This window comes from Loxodonta africana, chromosome 21, assembly GCF_030014295.1.
Source record: "Loxodonta africana isolate mLoxAfr1 chromosome 21, mLoxAfr1.hap2, whole genome shotgun sequence".
In the NCBI taxonomy this organism is placed as follows: domain Eukaryota; kingdom Metazoa; phylum Chordata; class Mammalia; order Proboscidea; family Elephantidae; genus Loxodonta; species Loxodonta africana.
The window spans coordinates 26,199,131-26,218,826 of record NC_087362.1 but is presented as its reverse complement, the minus strand read 5'-3'; the positions used below and the strand labels follow the sequence as shown (position 1 = coordinate 26,218,826).

Below are 19,696 nucleotides of genomic sequence, written 5' to 3'. Positions count from 1 at the left end.
TCAGCTTAGCTGGGCCATGATTCTCAGTATTGCCTGATCGTCAACCATTTTAGGTGATTTTCCTATATGTTGTAAACCCTACCACTATGATGTAATAAAATGGATTAGAGGCAGTTAACTTGATGAGGTCTACAAGATTCGTTAGTGTCTTAAGTCGGTTCATTTTGAGACATGAAAGGCAGAAGCAAGCATAGGGACATGGGGCTTTATACCACCAAGAAAGCAGCAACGGGAGCAGAGTGCATCTTTTGGACCTGGCGTTCCAATGCAGAGGAACTCCTAGTCCAGGGGAAGATTGACAAGAAGGACTTTTCTCCAGAGCTGATGCAGAGAGAGAGCCTTCCCCTGGAGCTGACACCCTGATTTTGGATTTGTAGCCTACTAGACTGTGAGAGAATAAATTTATCTTTGTTAAAGGCATTCACTTGTGGAATTTCTGTTATGGCAGCACTAGATAACTAAGACACTGTTCCTTGTATGTTTGTAGCATATTCAAAAGTTAACTGGGGATTGGGAAAAGGAATTGGAAATTGTTGAAGGGCACAGTCCAAGCAGGGTCTGCAACCTTTCCCTGTGGCCCACAGTTGAACCTTGTGCTTAGGACCAGATGCGTCAGCCTGGCCACTTGATGAGATGAGTGTGTGGGCTGACTAAGTTTCCCTGTGCCTCTTGACCCAAAACACATCTCCTAGAAACTAGTGGCCTAGAACACATTCCTTAAGTCTTCCCCTGAGCGCATGTCAACATTCCCAGAAACTGCTTCTGCATATGTGTCACATAGCACCTGGACAACCCCATTTCTATCTCTTTGCTGGATGGAAGGGAATAAAATCCACTGAGTGCAGCACAAAGAGGGGTGTGCAGACTTCATCCCTGTGTCCACTGCAGAATGATATTCACTGGGTATGGGGGACCAGCACCCACTATTGAAACTATCCTTCTTCTGTCTTCTCTTGTCTATGTGAGTAAAGCATTATTCTATAACACGCCTGTGTGTAACTTGTGCTTTTTTCTTTTTTGAAATCAGATATTGGCTCAACGCCTGTATAATGTTATAATGCCCTTACACTCTAAAAGAAGGGGCATAAAAGAATTTGAAGACAGAGTAAGATTGTTTTTAAAATGCATATTCTAAACGGAAGAGTAACCAATTAAAACGTTTTTCCAAAAAAGAATTAACATGTCAGTTCAGGAGTTATACACAGTGCCGTAAAATGCTAAGTTAAAACAGGAGACAGCAGAGAGAAAAAAGGAGCAAAATGAATTATGACAAATATAAAACATCTAGCAAAGTGCTAGATTTTAATCCAAGTATCAGTACTAATTTTGAATAGAAATAATATAAAATTACCAATTAATAACTAATTTACATATTGAATAAAACATCAATACTGGAAATGTTATTTAGGAAAAATCATTTTAAATACACATATGTGGAAAGGTTAAAAGTAAAATATAGAGAAGGATATACCATGAAAACATGAAACAAAAAAAAGTCATAAAAATAACCTTGAGAAGCAATATTATTCTCAGACAGTAGATTCTTATATAAAGGCTGATTATTAGGTATAAGAAGGGCCTTACAAAAACTAAAGTGAACTCTCAAAGGTATAACAGTCCTAAGTCATGGAACTAAAAGAAAAAGACAAAATTTCATTGTATTCGGACACTCCAACATTCCTCCCTCTGTGGTTGATAGCATAAACAGTGAGAAAATAAGTATATTATATATATATTCACTATAACCTTTGGGAGCTGGAACTTGAGGGGACTACCTTGTTTTTCTGGGTCTCGCAAGTGTTCCACCTTTGAAAATGTGCTTACCACTTATTATCACTCTCTATTAAGAATCCTACCTCATAAACACCCAGTGAGTTTTCATTTTCTTACACATTTCAGCCTCATAAAGGTTCTTGCTTTTGAAGGCTTTACTGTATTTGAATAGTGCTACCAATCTGTTAGGAAACCCTGGTGGCATAATGGTTAAGTGCTATGGCTGCTAACCAAGAGGTCAGCAGTTTGAATGCTCCAGGCGTGCCTTGGAAACTCTATGGGGCAGTTCTACTCTGCCCTATAGGTTCACCATGAGTCAGAATCGAGTCGACGGCAGTGGGTTTGGTTTGGTTTTGGGTTTTATCAACCTGTTGGAAACCCTGGTGGCATAGTGGTTAAGAGCTATGGCTCCTAACCAAAAGGTCAGCAATTTGAATCCACCAGGAGCTGCTTGGAATCCCTATGGGGCAGTTCTACTCTGTCCTACAGGCTCAGTGTGAGTCAGAATCTTCTTGATGGTGATGGGTTTTTGGTTTTATCAACCTGTTGGAGCACTGGTGGTGTAGTGGTTTCAAGTTCAGCTGCTAATCCAAAGGTAGGCAGTTTGAATCCATCAACCACTCCTTGGAAACTCTATGAGGCAGTTTTACTCTGTCCTGTAAGGTTGCTATGAATCAGAATTGACTCAAAGGCAATGGGTTTGGCTTTTGGTTTTATCAACCTATTTGACCTAACTGCAATTTATAGAACATTCCACTGCTTTGCAATATCACCAATCAAAATATCACCATGGGAGGCGGGACCAAGATGGCTGACTAGGTAGATGCTACCTCGGATCCCTCATGCAACAAAGACTCGGAAAAACAAGTGAATCGATCACTTACATGACAATCTACGATCCCTGAACAGCAAACACAGATTTAAAGAGTTGACCTGAGTGACAGAGATGGAGAACGAACAACTACGGGGAAGCAGTGACTGTTTTTGGAGTCTGCAGCCAGTGTCCCAGTCAGGTAACCTTGGCGCTGGGCTTAGGACTGGGCGCAGGGGAGCTGAACATGACATCTGTGATGGCGCAAACATGGGACGCAGACCTAGCCCCCTGAGCTGAACCCGGGAGGGGGCCCAGCTGTTCCCCGCAGGCGGCACGGCCACACAGCTGGTAGGAGGAGAAGTCCTCAGGAGGCAGTGACTGGTTTTGGAAACGGGAGTGCAGCGTCCCAGCTGGGGAATCTTGGCGCCGGGCTTTGGACTGGGCACAGGGGAGCTGAACGTGGCATCTGGTCACAGTGCAAACACAGGGCACAGCCCTACTCCTCTGAACTACCCCGGGAGGGGCCCAGCCGGTCCGCGGGGGCGCAGCGATGCGGCTGGTGGGAGGAGAAGTCCCTGGGAGACAGCAACTGATTTTGGAGCTGGGAGTGCAGCGTCCCAGCAGAGGAACCTTGACGCTGGGCTTTGGATTGGTAGCAGAGGATCTGACCGCGGCTTCAGCGGGCCAGACCCTCGGGGACAATCTCCACACAGCCAGCACACATAGGCGACACGCCCCTCGGGAATCTCAGATAAAATAGTCATCCCAAGCAAGATAAGCAACTTTGGCTATATTCCAGGGTGCTACTCTCTGCTGTTTTTCTGAACCCTCCCCTCCCCTTCCCAGGTGGCTTCATTAACACTGGAATTTCCTGAGGCAGAGGGAGAACAGCTCCGGCTCCGTGGCTTTGCTTTTCCCATTTTTTTTTTGTTTTTTTTGGTCTTTTCCTAACCCATTCTTCCGGCCTGAGAGAAGCAACCACGAAAAACCCAGGGACCAAAAATCCTTCCCTAATTGGACTAAAAACACAGAACCAGCTCCAGCCAAGCATATATGATCCAAATCTCGGGCTTTCATCCTTACAGGGACCAAGGTGGCGGTTATAACACAAAGGCAGTTCTGATAGGGATCTGACTGCATTTTTTTTAGCAGATTTACTGGAAAAACAATTTTCACAGGTCTGATATCTCTGCTTATTCAACAGAGCCCTAACTGACCCACAACAGGGAACCGAGGGCTGAAGCTCCCCCCAGACCACCTAGCCTCTTGCCTTAGGGGTCTAAGGAGGGTGACACCTACCAATAAGTAGAGGTACTTGCATTGGGGGCCTAAGGTACAGCTGCAGAGTCCTCCCACCAAGGTGCCTTAGGAATAGAGACACACCGACCTCACTGACACATGGGGGAAGCCTGTCAGCATCCTGCCCCCCCCAGAGTGTGAACCCCAGCTGCTAATAGAATCTGGTGCACACAACTATCACCACTACTTCTCGAGGTGGATAGTTGTTAGGGTGCACCACACACTTGATGACCCAAAATCAGATTCTAATCAAGAATAGTGAATAGACTCAGGCATATATATCTGGCAACAGCCGAAACCAGCTGGTAATAGGTCATAAGTAAGTCAAAGGCTACAACAATCAAGACAGCACAATCTAGTAGCCCATCTACGTATATTGAAAGAAAACAAAACAAGATAAGACTCAGTGAGCAAATATAGAACAAAGCACTACTATATCTTAGTGATGGCTTGGAGACAGCAGTCGATATCAAACCACATAAACAAATAGACCATGACAGCTTCTACAACCCCCCAAACAAAAGAATCAAAATCTTTCCCAAATGAAGATACAATCCTGGAATTATCAGATACAGAATATAAAAAACCAATTTACAGAATGCTTCAAGACATCAGAGATGACCCCAGAAATGAAATAAGGCAAACTGCAGAAAAAGCCAAGGAACACACTGATAAAACTGTTGAAGAACTCAAAAAGATTACTCAAGAACATAGTGGAAAAATTAATAAGTTGCAAGAATCCATAGAGAGACAGCATGTAGAAATCCAAAAGATTAACAATAAAATTACAGAATTGGACAACGCAATAGGAAGTCAGAGGAGCAGACTTGAGCAATTAGAATGCAGACTGGGACATCTGGAGGACCAGGGAATTAACACCAACATAGCTGAAAAAAAAATCAGATAAAAGAATTTAAAAAAATGAAGAAACCCGAAGAATCATGTGGGACTCTATCAAGAAGGATAACTTGCGTGTGATTGGAGTCCCAGAACAGGGAGGGAGGACAGAAAACACAGAGAAAATAGTTGAAGATCTGCTGACAGAAAACTTCCCTGACATCATGAAAGACGAAAGGATATCTATCCAAGATGCTCATCGAACCCCATTTAAGATTGATCCAAAAAGAAAAATACAAAGACATATTATCATCAAATTGGCCAAAACGAAAGATAAAGAGAAAAGTTTAAAAGCAGCCAGGGATAAAAGAAATGTCTCCTTCAAGGGAGAATCAATAAGAATAAGTTCAGACTACTCAGCAGAAACCATGCAGGCAAGAAGGCAATGGGATGACATATACAGAGCACTGAAAGAGAAAAACTGCCAGCCAAGGATCATATATCCAGCAAAACTCTCTCTGAAATATGAAGGCGAAATTAAGATATTTACAGATAAACACAAGCTTAGAGAATTTGCAAAAACCAAACCAAAGCTACAAGAAATACTAAAGGAAATTGGTAAGAAAACCAATAATACCAGACACCAGCACAACACAAGGTCACAGAACAGAACGTCCTGATATCAACTCAAATAGGGAAATCACAAAAACAAATTAAGATTAATTAAAAAAAATGCTCAAAACAGGGAATCATTGAAGTCAATATGTAAAAGATCACAATAATCAAAAAGAGGGACTAAATACAGGTGGCATAGAACTGCCATATGGAGAGAGATACAAGGCGATATAGGATAATACAAGTTAGGTTTTTACTTAGAAAAAGAGGGGTAAATATTAAGGTAACCACAAAGAGGTATAACAACTCCATAACTCAAAATAAAGACCAAGAAACACGTAACAACTCAGCAAACATAAAGTCAAATACTATGAAAATGAAGATCTCACAATTTACAAAGAAAAAGTCTCAGCACAAAAAAGTAAGTGGAAAAATGAAATTGTCAACAACACACATAAAAAGGCATCAAAATGACAGCACTAAACACATACTTATCTATAATTATGCTGAATGTAAATGGACTAAATGCACCAATAAAGAGACAGAGAGTCTCAGACTGGATAAAGAAACACGATCCATGTATATGCTGCCTACAAGAGACACACCTTAGACTTAGAGATACAAACAAATTAAAACTCAAAGGATGGAAAAAAATATTTCAAGCAAACAATAAGCAAAAAAGAGCAGGAGTGGCAATATTAATTTCTGACAAAATACACTTTAAAGTTAAATCCACCACAAAGGATAAAGAAGGACACTACATAATGATTAAAGGGACAATTGACCAGGAAGATATAACCATATTATATATTTATGCACCCAATGACAGGGCTGCAAGATTCATAAAACAAACTTTAACAGAACTGAAAAGTGAGATAGACACCTCCAGAATTATAGTAGGAGACTTCAACACACCACTTTCGCAGAAGGACAGGACATCCAGTAAGAAGCTCAATAGAGACACGGAAGACCTAATTGCTACATTCAACCAACTTGACCTCATTGACTTATACAGAACACTCCACCCAACTGCTACAAAGTATGCTTTTTTTTTCTAGCGCACATGGAACATTCTCTAGAATAGACCACATATTAGGTCATAAAGAAAGCCTTAGCAGAATCCAAAATGTTGAACTATTACAAAGCATCTTCTCAGACCACAAGGCCATAAAAATGGAAATCAATAACAGTAAAATCAGGGAAAAGAAATCAAATACTTGGAAACTGAACAATACTGTGCTGAAAAAAGACTGGGTTATAGAAGATGTTGAGGAGGGAAGAAAGAAATTCATAGAATGCAACGAGAATGAAAACACTTCCTATCATAACCTCTGGGACACAGCAAAAGCAGTACTCAGAGGTCATTTTATATCAATAAATGCACACATACAAAAAGAAGAAAGAGCCAAAATCAGAGAACTGCCCCTACAACTTGAACAAATAGAAAATGAGCAACAAAAGAACCCATCAGGCACCAGAAGAAAACAAATAATAAAACTTAGAGCTGAACTAAATGAATTAGAGAACAGAAAAACAACTGAAAGAATTAACAAAGCCAAAAGCTGGTTCTTTGAAAAAATTAAAAAAATTGAGAAACCATTGGCTAGACTGACTAAAGAAAAACAGAAAAGGAAACAAATAACCCAAACAAGAAACGAGAAGGACCACATCACAACACATCCAACTGAAATTAAAAGAATCATATCAGATTATTACGAAAAATTGTACTCTAACAAATTTGAAAACCTAGAAGAAATGGATAAATACCTGGAAAAACACTACCTACCTAAACTAATTTTTTTTTTTTAACTAAACTAACACAATCAGAAGTGGAACAACTAAATAGACCCATAACAAAAAGAGAGATTGAAACGGTAATTAAAAAACTCCCAACAAAAAAAACCTCTGGCCCGAATGCCTATAGTGCAGAGTTCTCCCAAACTTTCAGAGAAGAGATAACACCACTACTACTAAAGGTATTTCAAAGCGTAGAAAATGACGGAATACTACCAAACTCATTCTATGAAGCCACCATCTCCCTGATACGAAAACCAGGTAAAGACACCATAAAAAAAGAAAATTACAGACCTATATCCCTCTTGAACGTAGATGCAAAAATCCTCAACAAAATTCTAGCCAATAGAATTCAACAACATATCAAAAAAATAATTCACCATGACCAAGTGGGATTTATACCAGGTATGCAAGGCTGGTTTTATATTAGAAAAACCATTAATGTAATCCACCATATAAATACAACAAAAGACAAAAACCACATGATCTTATCAATTGATGCAGAAAAGGCATTTGACAAAGTCCAACACCCATTTCTGATAAAAACTCTCACCAAAATAGGAATTGAAGGAAAAATCCTCAGCATAATAAAGGGCATCTATGCAAAGTCAACAACCAACATCAGTCTAAGTGGAGAGAGCCTGAAAGCATTTCCCTTGAGAACGGGAACCAGACAAGGATGCCCTTTATCACCGCTCTTCTTCAACTTTGTGCTAGAAGTCTTAGCCAGAGCAATTAGGCTAGACAAAGAAATAAAGGGCATCCGGATTGGCAAAGAGGAAGTAAAATTACCTCTATTTGCCGAAGACATGATTTTATACGCAGAAAACCCCAGGGAATCCGCCAGAAAACTACTGAAACTAATAGAAGAGTTTGGCAGAGTCTCAGGTTATAAGATAAACTTACTAAAATCACTTGAATTCCTCTACATCAACAAAAAGAACATCGAAGAGGAAATCACCAAATCAATACCATTCACAGTAGCCCCCAAGAAGATAAAATACCTAGGAATAAATCTTACCAAGGATGTAAAAGTCCTATACAAAGAAAACTACAAAGCTCTACTACAAGAAGTTCAAAAGGACATACTTAAGTAGAAAAACATACCTTGCTCATGGATAGGAAGACTTAACATAGTAAAAATGTCTATTCTACCAAAAGCCATCTATACATACAATGCACCTCCCATCCAAATTCCAATGTCATTTTTGAAGGTGATAGAGAAACAAATCACCGACTTCATATGGAAGGGAAAGAAGCCTCGGATAAGCAAAGCATTACTGAAAAAGAAGAAGAAAGTGGGAGGCCTCACTCTACCTGATTTCAGAATCTATTATACAGCCACAGTAGTCAAAACAGCCTGGTACTGGTACAACAACAGACACATAGACCAATGGAACAGAATTGAGAACCCAGATATAAATCCATCCACATATGCGCAGCTGATATTTGACAAAGGCCCAGTGTCAGTTAATGGGGAAAAGATAGCCTTTTTAACAAATGGTGCTTGCATAACTGGATATCCATTTGCAAAAAAATGAACCAGGACCCATACCTCACACCATGCACAAAAACTAACTCCAAGTGGATCAAAGACCTAAACACTAAAATGATAAAGATCATGGAAGAAAAAATAGGGACAACCTTAGGAGCCCTAATACAAGGCATAAACAGAATACAAAACTACCAAAAATGACGAAGAGAAACCAGATAACTGGGAGCTTCTAAAAATCACACACCTATGCCCATCTAAAGACTTCACCAAAAGAGTTAAAAGACCACCTACAGACTGGGAAAGAATTTTCAGCTATGACTTCTCCGACCAGTGCCGGATCTCTAAAATCTATATGATTCTGTCAAAACTCAACCACAAAAAGACAAACAACCCAATCAAGAAGTGGGCAAAGGATATGAACACACACTTCACTAAAGAAGATATTCAGACAGCTAACAGATGCATGAGAAAATGCTCTCGATCACTAGCCATTAGAGAAATGCAAATTAAAACCACGATGAGATTCCATCTCACTCCAACAAGGCTGGCATTAATCCAAAAAACACAAAATAATAAATGTTGGAGAGGCTGCGGAGAGATTGGAACTCTTATACACTGCTGGTGGGAATGTAAAATGGTACAACCACTTTGGAAATCTATCTGGCATTATCTTAAACAGTTAGAAATACAACTACCATACAACCCAGAAATCCTACTCCTTGGTATATACCCTAGAGAAATAAGAGCCTTCACACAAACAGATATATGCACACCCATGTTTATTGCAGCTCTGTTTACAATAGCAAAAAGCTGGAAGCAACCAAGGTGTCCATCAACGGATGAATGGGTAAATAAATTGAGGTATATTCACACAATGGAATACTACGCATCGATAAAGAACAGTGACGAGTCTGTGAAACATTTCATAACATGGAGGAACCTGGAAGGCATTATGCTGAGCGAAATGAGTCAGAGGCAAAAGGACAAATATTGTATAAGACCACTATTATAAGATCTTGCGAAATAGTATAAACTGAGAAGAACACATACTTTTGTGGTTACGAGGGGGGAGGGAGGGAGGGTGGGAGAGGGTTTTTTACTGATTAATCAGTAGATAAGAACTGCTTTAGGTGAAGGGAAGGACAATACTCAATACATGGAAGGTCAGCTCAACTGGACTGGACCAAAAGCAAAGAAGTTTCTGGGATAAACTGAATGCTTCAAAGGGCAGCGGAGCAATGGCAGGGGTTTGGGGACCATGGTTTAAGGGGACTTCTAATTCAACTGGCAAAATAATTCTATTATGAAAACATTCTGCATCCCACTTTGAAATGTGGCATCTGGGGTCTTAAATGCTAACAAGCGGCCATCTAAGATGTATCAATTGGTCTCAACCCACCTGGAGCAAAGGGGAATGAAGAACACCAAGGTCACATGATAACTAAGAGCCCAAGAGACAGAAAGGGCCACATGAACCAGAGACCTACATCATCCTGAGACCAGAAGAACTAGTTGGTGCCTGGCCACAACCGATGACTGTCCTGACAGGGAGCACAACAGAGAACCCCTGAGGGAGCAGGAGATCAGTGGGATGCAGACCCCAAATTCTCATAAAAAGACCATACTTAATGGTCTGACTGAGACTAGAGGAATCCCGGCGGTCATGGTCCCCAAACCTTCTGTTGGCACAGGACAGGAACCATTCCCGAAGACAACTCATCAGACATGAAAGGGACTGGACAGTGGGTAGGAGAGAGATACTGATGAAGAATGAGCTAATTATATCAGGTGGACACTTGAGACTGTGTTGGCATCTCCTGTCTGGAGCGGGGATGGGAATATAGAGAGAGTTGGAAGCTGGCAAAATTGTCAGGAAAGGAGAGACTGGAAGGACTGACTCATTAGGGGGAGAACAAGTGGGAGTACGGAGTAAGGTGTTTATAAACTTATATGTGACAGTCTGACTTGATTTGTAAACGTTCGCTTGAAGCTCAATAAAAGTTAATAAAAAAAAAATCACCATGTTTTTTATTTGAATTGCCTTCCACTAGCTTTGACAAAGTCAAAATTTTACTGGAATATTTTCCTATATGCGTGTCTGTCTATTTCTCCCATAATTAACAAATATATTTAAGTACAACTAATGGCAAAACTGAAGGTAAATGCCATGTTTCCCCATATACAATTTGTTTGTAAAATTATTTTACTCCTAGGCTGTATGTTTTCCATTCATACTCTAGCACACTTTCTTATTAATAAAATTAAATGAGCCCTGCAGAGACTACCCAATAAGCAAGGTATGCATGGTTTTACCTGTGTTTACTCACTACTCTGTAGTGCACAATAAAAATCCATGTGAAACTGTGCACTACAGGTTAGTAAGTGAACACAAGTAAACGCATGCACAACATGCTTAGTGGTTAATCCGTCCCAGGAGCCCTGGTCACTAAACGGTTAAGTGCTTGGCAACTAACTGAAAGTTTTGAAGATCAAGCCCACCCAGTTGCTCTGTAGGAGAACAACCTGGTAATTTGTTATCATAAATATTATAAAAAAATACTACAGCCTAAAAAGTCCTGTGGAACGGATCTACTACATCACATTGGGTCAATATGAGTTGAAAATCAAATTGGCAGAACCTACCAACAACTATTACCAACAACTGTAATATCACTGGATTGCTAAATATGAATTTAATCAGTTATCTTTTTTTTTTCAGTTTTATAACTTTCATTACTTTACTGGTTGGAGTAACACATTTCCTGTTTCATAAAAGTGGTAAGACACTTGTCCAAGCAATAAATAAACAAAGAAAGAAACAAATAAATAAATAACTTCTCAGATGAGAGAAGAAAAAAAAAAAAAGAAAGAATATACTAGACAGATGCCTTTCCCCAGCTAGATTTCAAGTTGCAATATTTAGGAATATGTGTACCGTTGAAACTGTAAATATATTGACCAAGCGTTTGCATATTCCTATAACTTTAAGGGTCCTAGTTTTGTGTTCGGGTTTGTTATCAGGTGCTATCATGTCAATTCAGACTCGTGACCCCATATGACACAGGGGAGCTACCCATAGTGTTTTTTATGCTGTAATGTTTATGGAAGTAGATCACCAGGCCTTTTCTTCCACAAACCACTGGGTGGTTTTGAACTGAGAATCTTTGCTTACTGTTGAATACTTAACCATTGAGTCACAAGGGCTCCTTGCTTCAAGTATATCTAAGTACAGTTTACATAAAACAGCATTAATTTTGGAAGATGTACATTTCTATTAATGTCGGCCGGGTTTAAGGCTTTATACTAGAGTTCCTCAATCTCAGTCCTATTGCCATTTTGGGCGACTTAATTATTTGTTGTGGGAAGAGCCTTGTGCATAGTATGTTTTTTATCAGCATTCCTGGACTTTCAAACTAGTGCCAGCTGTACTTGTCCCCAAATGTGAAAAATTAAAAGTGATTCCAAGAATTGCCATTTGTCCCTGGGAGCAAAATTGTCCCTGTAATATATGGATAATAGTGAGGTATACAAAATTACACAGGTCATTCTAAGTTAAAGGCATTGTGTGAACCTAGATTGAGCAGCACTCATGAGACTGAGAAGATTGGAAATCCATCTGGAGGTGGAGGCAGGCTTGAGGTTGAAAAGGACAGTAATTTTCTGCATTAAATATTTCTAAATCTGGAAACAAATGGCACAAAATAGTATCCGGAATGATGAATCAGAAGTCTCATCAAAAAATATTGATGTGGAGCCTGTCCTGGAAAAGATGGGAAAGACAGGGCAAACTCCTTCCTGTGAAAAGAAGTCATGTTCAGAGTCATAATGTTTTCCTAGAATCATTGTGTACGGGGTCCCTAGGAGGTGCTGAACAGGTGTAGAAATTACAGCTTCTGAGAGGAAACCCTTCCATGGCTTCTTCCCCTGTACCTGCCCACAAAATGGGCCACTAAGCTGAGTGGGTCCTGAATATCTCCCACAGACCATTCCCTTCTGGCCCCCTGCAGGGAGGTTTATATCTGGGCACACACTGAATTCCCCCACAGTGTTTCTGGCACAATAATACAAGGGTATGTCCTCAGAATTCACAAAGCCGAGTTTTAAATATACTTGTCTCTTGGATGTGTCCCTAGTGATATTGTTTCGAGGGTTGGGATATAGACTGAGCTTCCAAATTCCATATTATACTGTCCCATTCTAGACCCTTTTCTGAAGCATAGCAGATCCATCTCACTGGATAAAGTGAATCCAGAAAGAGAACAGGTGGGGGATAGGTCTGCAAGGGCTTCAGCACTCCTGGACCTGACTCCTTCAGCAGCATTTGTGACAGGTTACCTGGGGACAAAGAGAACCACCCTGAGTCACGTGCTCAGACAGAGCATCTCCAGACCTTCATGTCGGAATCTCTAAGACACTCACCTCTGGAGCTGCAACCAGAATGAGAAATAGCCACATGTGTTTTGTTGCCTCATGGATGAGGTCCATGACTTCAAGAAAATATTCTTCAAGGTGGGGAGGAACCAGAATTTAAGTAAATGTGTGCTGTGATTTCTTCTGGCTACCTAAGGGTGATTTGCATGAGGGAGTTGCATTCATATACAAAGGTGAAAAAGGGTAAAGGGAGGCCCCTTTTTCCTGTATACTTGCTGAATAAGGGATGTTAGCTCTTCCACTGGGAGAACAATCCTCTCCTGGGTCTTTCCTTCACCCAGCCCAGTGTTCTCTTAATTCATATCATGACATATTTTTGCCAGTAATCCAGATGCAGCTAAGAATCAAGGGCACTGCCAGGAATAGAGTCAATGCATCTCTACTCCCAGAGAAGGATAGAAAGATAGATTGGTGCATAGATAGATCAGTAGATAGACAGACAGACAGATGTACAGATGGATGGACAGACAGATGGACAGACGATAGATAGACAGACAGATAGATGATAGATAGGTAGATAGATGATAGATAGAAAGGTGATACATTAGATAGATAGATAGATGATAGATAGATGATAGATAGATAGATAGATAGATAGATATAGATAGATAGATAGATAGATAGATAGATAGATAGATAGATAGATAGATAGATAGATAGATAGATGATAGATAGATGATACCTTGACAGACAGACAGATAGATAGATACTAAAGATAAGTAGATGCACAAACAGATCAATAAATACAAAATATTCACCACGAATCCAAGACTTTGTGAATGGTCACACACCCATTCTGATTCATTTCACACCTCCATTAAACTATATGATGTTCAATGTATTAGATAGCCCAAAATGTTGATACAGTAACGAAGTGTAACAAAAACACTGAATTCAGACAAAACTGGATCCAAAGTAATGTTTATCATACATTGGGATGATTTTGAAGACCCAGTAACTCTGGTGAACATTTCTTCACCTGAAACATCTTTACTACCAGTGTAGGTAGTGGAGCGGAATGCTTGCATGCCAAATTAAAGTCCTTCTTCTTTATTATTATTATTATTATTGCACACACTAGATATTCATGCCTGGGTAGTAATCATTCCTATTGCTGTTCAAAAGTCCACCAACTCACTAGTCGTCCTTTTTCCCTAAAGCTGAGTGTCTGCTATACATTACTGAGTCTGCAGACTATCTCATTACAGGAGAACTTTCATAACATAAGACTTCATAACCAGAAACAGTTAGCGGAAGAGCCTCAGCTCACCAACATGTTGAATCAGTAACATGATCTTCATGTACAACTCACAAATCCTGGAAGTATCTATTCTTCGTTCTCTGATTTGCTAACAAAAGATATTAGATTGAGTGAAATCGGTTTCCATTTCTTTGGAGGGAATAATATCCATGGTTCATGGAACTACTGCTGTCCTCAAAATGAATTGCAGAAGGGAGGAGCTCACCAGTGCCACAAGAAATCTCCCTGCTCAGGAAGCATGTACCCTGAGAAAACCATCCTGAAAGCTACGCCCCTGAATCCCTATGTCATTGAACCATGACATTATGTCTGAGATCCTGTGGCTATTTCTCAGGGTGGGAAATGTTTCCCAATTACAGTGATGGTGAGAATCTTCAGCATGTCTGTTTTTCAAGAAGAAAACAGATTCATTCAGAAAACTGGAGGAGAGATAGCTATGGACCAATAACATGTCATGCAACAGAGGATGTTAATTCCTCCTTCCTTGACTGCTGTGAGGATGTGAGAAACTAGAGGGAAAAAAGGCAAGAAAAGTACTTGGTGGTAGATGAATGTTGAGAAGGAGAGGAAAGTGCTGAGAGCAAGGAAAGGGGGGAATCCCAGGTACCAACAAGAGCACCCTCCTCAGCCCCTCTGCACTCACTCCTGGTACTGGGTCCCTCCTGCTCTGTGATTCCTGAGCACCCACTTCAGAATAGCCCCGTCCCAGCCTCCCTGCAGCCTAGGTTTCATCTAGGCTCCAAATGCCTTCCCCTCACTGCAACTCACACAGGGTCATGTCTTCCACCTTCACAGAGCTCAGGCTCAGGAAATCCTGGTTCCTGGACATGTCTTTGGAGATGGAGATTCAACTTTGAAGGGATGGATTAAGCACTTTTCTACCAGTGTTACATTTGTGTCTATCCACTTTTGTCCTTTGCTAGGTGAACGGTGTGTTCAGTCCCAGCAGTGACCACTGGTTGTGGTGGAGAATCCAGAGACAGCACAGGGAGTGGGTCTGTGCTGGTCTCAAAAATGCTGGCTGATTCCTTTAGCTGCAGCTGGTACATGACATCTGGGGACAGGAAAAAAAAAAAAACACACACACACACACATTATTGACAAATATTAGAAAAACATTATCTTGGTAGTCTCTTTTTTGAAAACTCAAAATACTCACAGGGTGATGTAATCTCTAGATGGAAGCACATCACCGGAAATCTTGTCATTTCTAGACAAATTTCTAATTTCTGGAGAGCCCAGCCCACAGTGTGAAGGTTCCTGTGAGATTCTGGGATTGAACTTGGAAGGGGAAGACTTGATTTTACTGTGGGAGGCCCCAGGAAGAAATCAGGGAAGAATCAGCTAATGTCTCAATGTCAAATTTAGAAGCTGGAAGAAGAAAGTTAGACTCACTCCCCAGGGATGGCCCTTCCCTTACTGACGGCTTAGAGACGTAGACATGGAGATCATCCATGTGTTCCTTACAGACAGAAGTTCCTTTGATGATGAGAAAAAAAAAATACTTATGAGAATGCCCTTTTTCTTTTGATAGGGAAACACTTAACTTTCAGTTCTCTTTCTTTTTTCATGTTATTTGACACCTTCATCCTCTTTATTTATCCTAACATACCACTGGGTAGCATTTGGGAGGACATTGGGTCAGAACATATTATATGGAACATGCTGCTCCAGAGACCACAGATTTTGGTTCACATTCAAGCTCAGGTCCCTGGACTCTTCCTTGCTTGCTCTTCACCTCTAGAACAGGCCTTGTAAATAGCTACCAACAGACATTAAGCTAACAGAAGTGGATGTAGATTCTTCCGGTAAGATGCACACAGAGTTTGTGTTCAGTGATGGTAAGTCATAATTCATAGCCATGAAGAATTTTTTTCCTTGTTCCTACTCTTAGCACAGATCTGAGCATATTTTCCTTGTACTCCAATCTTCCAGGGCTCTGGCCTGAAAGGGGTTCATGACTTGCCTCCACTCTCCCTGGACCTCTTTAACTCTCATGATTCCTTGTTGTCAACTGGAACTACCTGCATAGTTCTGTGTATGGACATTCCATAAGTGAGTACTAGTGTAAGTATAGATTTTCTAGAATGTATATTAGTATGAGTGCATATTGGTGTTTGTGTGTCAAATGTGTGTGTCTGTGTGCACATGCTGAGAGTTAGAAAGAGGTTTCTATGCAATTTGAATAAATATTATAAATGTTTAGGTCAGGAAAGGATTTTCATGTCTGTGGAAATATAAGAAGGCTGTATGAGGCGAGATCTGTGAGCATGTGAAAATCACTGAAATGAGAAAAAAAAAATCAGACTCTTACATCCCTCAAGTTCCTAGAGCTCTCCCTTTTCCACACTATGGCCCAGGTGGTCAGTATCTCAGGAAGCCCTCAAACTGGGTTATGTATCCTATCTATTACCCCCAATCTAGATCAGATAAGTCACTTAGCCAAGGTGAACACCACAACCAGCTGCTCTAGGGTTGTGGCACAAGGAAGTAGATGACCCAAGAACTAGATCAGTCTCATCTCATTCTTTCTCATTGGCATATTCTCGTTAGAGGGAGGGTTACGTGAGGTTAGGTGCTGGTGCATGCGATGTTCAGGAATTCCATAGATGGAGCTTCTCCGAGGGAAAGTGCAGGCAAGAAAGACAAATCCATGTGCTGAATAAATCTAATAGCTCTGAGGACACTTTACTAAAAATACAAGAGCACATTTCTTGGGTAAAACACATTTAATATAGTTGCATGGCATAAGCCAGGGATGCATATTGAAGTGTATGAGATAGTACAATATTGCCTCTAATGCTAATTGAGGCACAATGAAGAAATACATCTATTACTTCTTTCTGTATTTTCTGTATAACCTTTGCGAGCTGGAACTCGATGGACTGCCTTGTTTCCCCGGGTCTTACAAGTTTTCCACCCTTGACAACATGTTCATCCCTTTTCCATCACTCTTTATTAAGAATCCTAACTCATAAACACCCAGTGAGTTTTTCTTCTCTGTTAGTTTTCAGCCTTATGAAGGTGCTGGTTTTCTAAGCTTTGATTCTATTTGAATAACACTATTAGAAAACCTGGTGGCGTAGTGGTTAAGTGCTAAGGCTGCTAACCAAAAAAGCTTGGCAGTTCGAATCCACGAGGGGTTCTTGGAAACTCTATGGGTCAGTTCCACTCTGTCCCATAGGGTCACTATTAGTCAGAATTGACGCCACTGCAATTTTTTTTTTTTTTTTTTTAGCCAATCTATTTGACTTAACTGCAATTTATAGAACATTCCACTGCTTTGCAATACCACCTATCAAAATATAACCATGTTTTTTCTTTGCTTTCTCTTCCATTACCTTTTTTTTTAATAACTTTTATTAAGCTTCAAGTGAACGTTTACAAATCCAATCAGTCTGTCACATATAAGTTTACATACATCTCACTCCCTACTCCCACTTACTCTCCCCCTCTTGAGTCAGCCCTTTCAGTCTCTCCTTTCTTGACAATTTTGCCTGCTTCCCTCCCTCTCTATCCTCCCATCCCCCCTCCAGACAAGAGTTGCCAAGACAATCTCAAGTGTCCACATGATATAAATAGCTCACTCTTCATCAGCGTCTCTCCCCCACCCGCTGACCAGTCCCTTTCATTTCTGATGAGTTGTCTTCGGGGAGGGTTCCTGTCCTGTGTCAACAGAAGGTCTGGGGAGCATGGCCGCCGGGATTCCTCCAGTCTCAGTCAGACCATTAAGTTTGGTCTTTTTATGAGAATTTGCGGTCTGCATCCCACCGATCTCCTGCTGCCTCAGGGGTCCTCTGCTGTGCTCCCTGTCAGGGCAGTCATCTATTGTGGCCGGGCACCAACTAGTTCTTCTGGTCTCAGGATGATGTAGGTCTCTGGTTCATGTGGCCCATTCTGTCTCTTGGGCTCTTAGTTGCCGTATGGGCTTGGTGTTCTTCATTTTCCTTTGCTCCAGGTGGGTTGAGCCCAATTGCTGCATCTTAGATGGCTGCTTGTTAGCATTTAAGACCCCAGACGCCACATTTCAAAGTGGGATGCAGAATGATTTCATAATAGAATTATTTTGCCAATTGACTTAGAAGTCCCCGCAAACCATGTTCCCCAGACCCCCGCGCTTGCTCCGCTGAGCTTTGAAGCATTCATTTTATCCCGGAAACTTCTTTGCTTTTTGGTCCAGTCCATTTGAGCTGACCTTCCATGTATTGAGTGTTGTCTTTCCCTTCACCTAAAGCAGTTCTTATCTACTGATTAATCAATAAAAAACCCTCTCCCACCCTCCCTCCCTCCCCTCCTCGTAACCACAAAAGTATGTGTTCTTCTCAGGTTTACTATTACTCAAGATCTTATAATAGTGGTCTTATACAATATTTGTCCTTTTGCCTCTGACTCATTTCGCTCAGCATAATGCCTTCCAGATTCCTCCATGTTATGAAATGTTTCAGAGATTCGTCACTGTTCTTTATCGATGCGTAGTATTCCATTGTGTGAATATACCACAATTTATTTACCCATTCATCTGTAGATGGACACCTTGGTTGCTTCCAACTTTTTGCTATTGTAAACAGAGCTGCAATAAACATGGGTGTGCATATATCTGTTTGTATGAAGGCTCTTGTATCTCTAGGGTATATTCCGAGGAGTGGGATTTCTGGGTTGTATGGTAGTTCTATTTCTAACTGTTTAAGATAACACCGGATAGATTTCCAAAGTGGTTGTACCATTTTACATTCCCACCAGCAGTGTATGAGAGTTCCAATCTCTCCGCAGCCTCTCCAACATTTATTATTTTGTGTTTTTTGGATTAATGCCAGCCTTGCTGGTGTGAGATGGAATCTCATCGTAGTTTTAATTTGCATTTCTCTAATGGCTAATGATCGAGAGCATTTTCTCATGTATCTGTTGGCTGCCTGAATATCTTCTTTAGTGAAATGTGTGTTCATATCCTTTGCCCACTTCTTGATTGGGTTGTTTGTCTTTTTGTGATTGAGTTTTGACAGAATCATGTAGATTTTAGAGATCAGGCGCTGGTCGGAGATGTCATAGCTGAAAATTCTTTCCCAATCTGTAGGTGGTCTTTTTACTCTTTTGGTGAAGTCTTTAGATGAGCATAGGTGTTTGATTTTTAGGAGCTCCCAGTTATCGGGTTTCTCTTCATCATTTTTGGAAATGTTTTGTATTCTGTTTATACCTTGTATTAGGGCTCCTAAGGTTGTCCCAATTTTTTCTTCCATGATCTTTATCGTTTTAGTCTTTATGTTTAGGTCTTTGATCCACTTGGAGTTAGTTTTTGTGCATGGTGTGAGGTATGGGTCCTGTTTCATTTTTTTGCAAATGGATATCCAGTTATGCCAGCACCATTTGTTAAAAAGACTAT

The 19,696-nt window shown here is 40.6% G+C and overlaps 1 protein-coding gene across 1 annotated transcript in view; it reads right to left on the bottom strand.

The window, feature by feature from the left end:
* Positions 1-19,696, bottom strand: part of LOC104846678 (uncharacterized) — a 61,655-nt gene that overhangs the window by 33,062 nt on the left and 8,897 nt on the right. Inside the window, exons 3-4 of the mRNA XM_064274172.1 lie at positions 9,648-9,660; positions 9,328-9,339 (exon numbers count right to left, since the gene is read on the bottom strand). Of these exons, the coding sequence (XP_064130242.1) occupies positions 9,328-9,339; positions 9,648-9,660 (25 nt within the window). The remainder of the gene's footprint in view (positions 1-9,327; positions 9,340-9,647; positions 9,661-19,696) is intronic.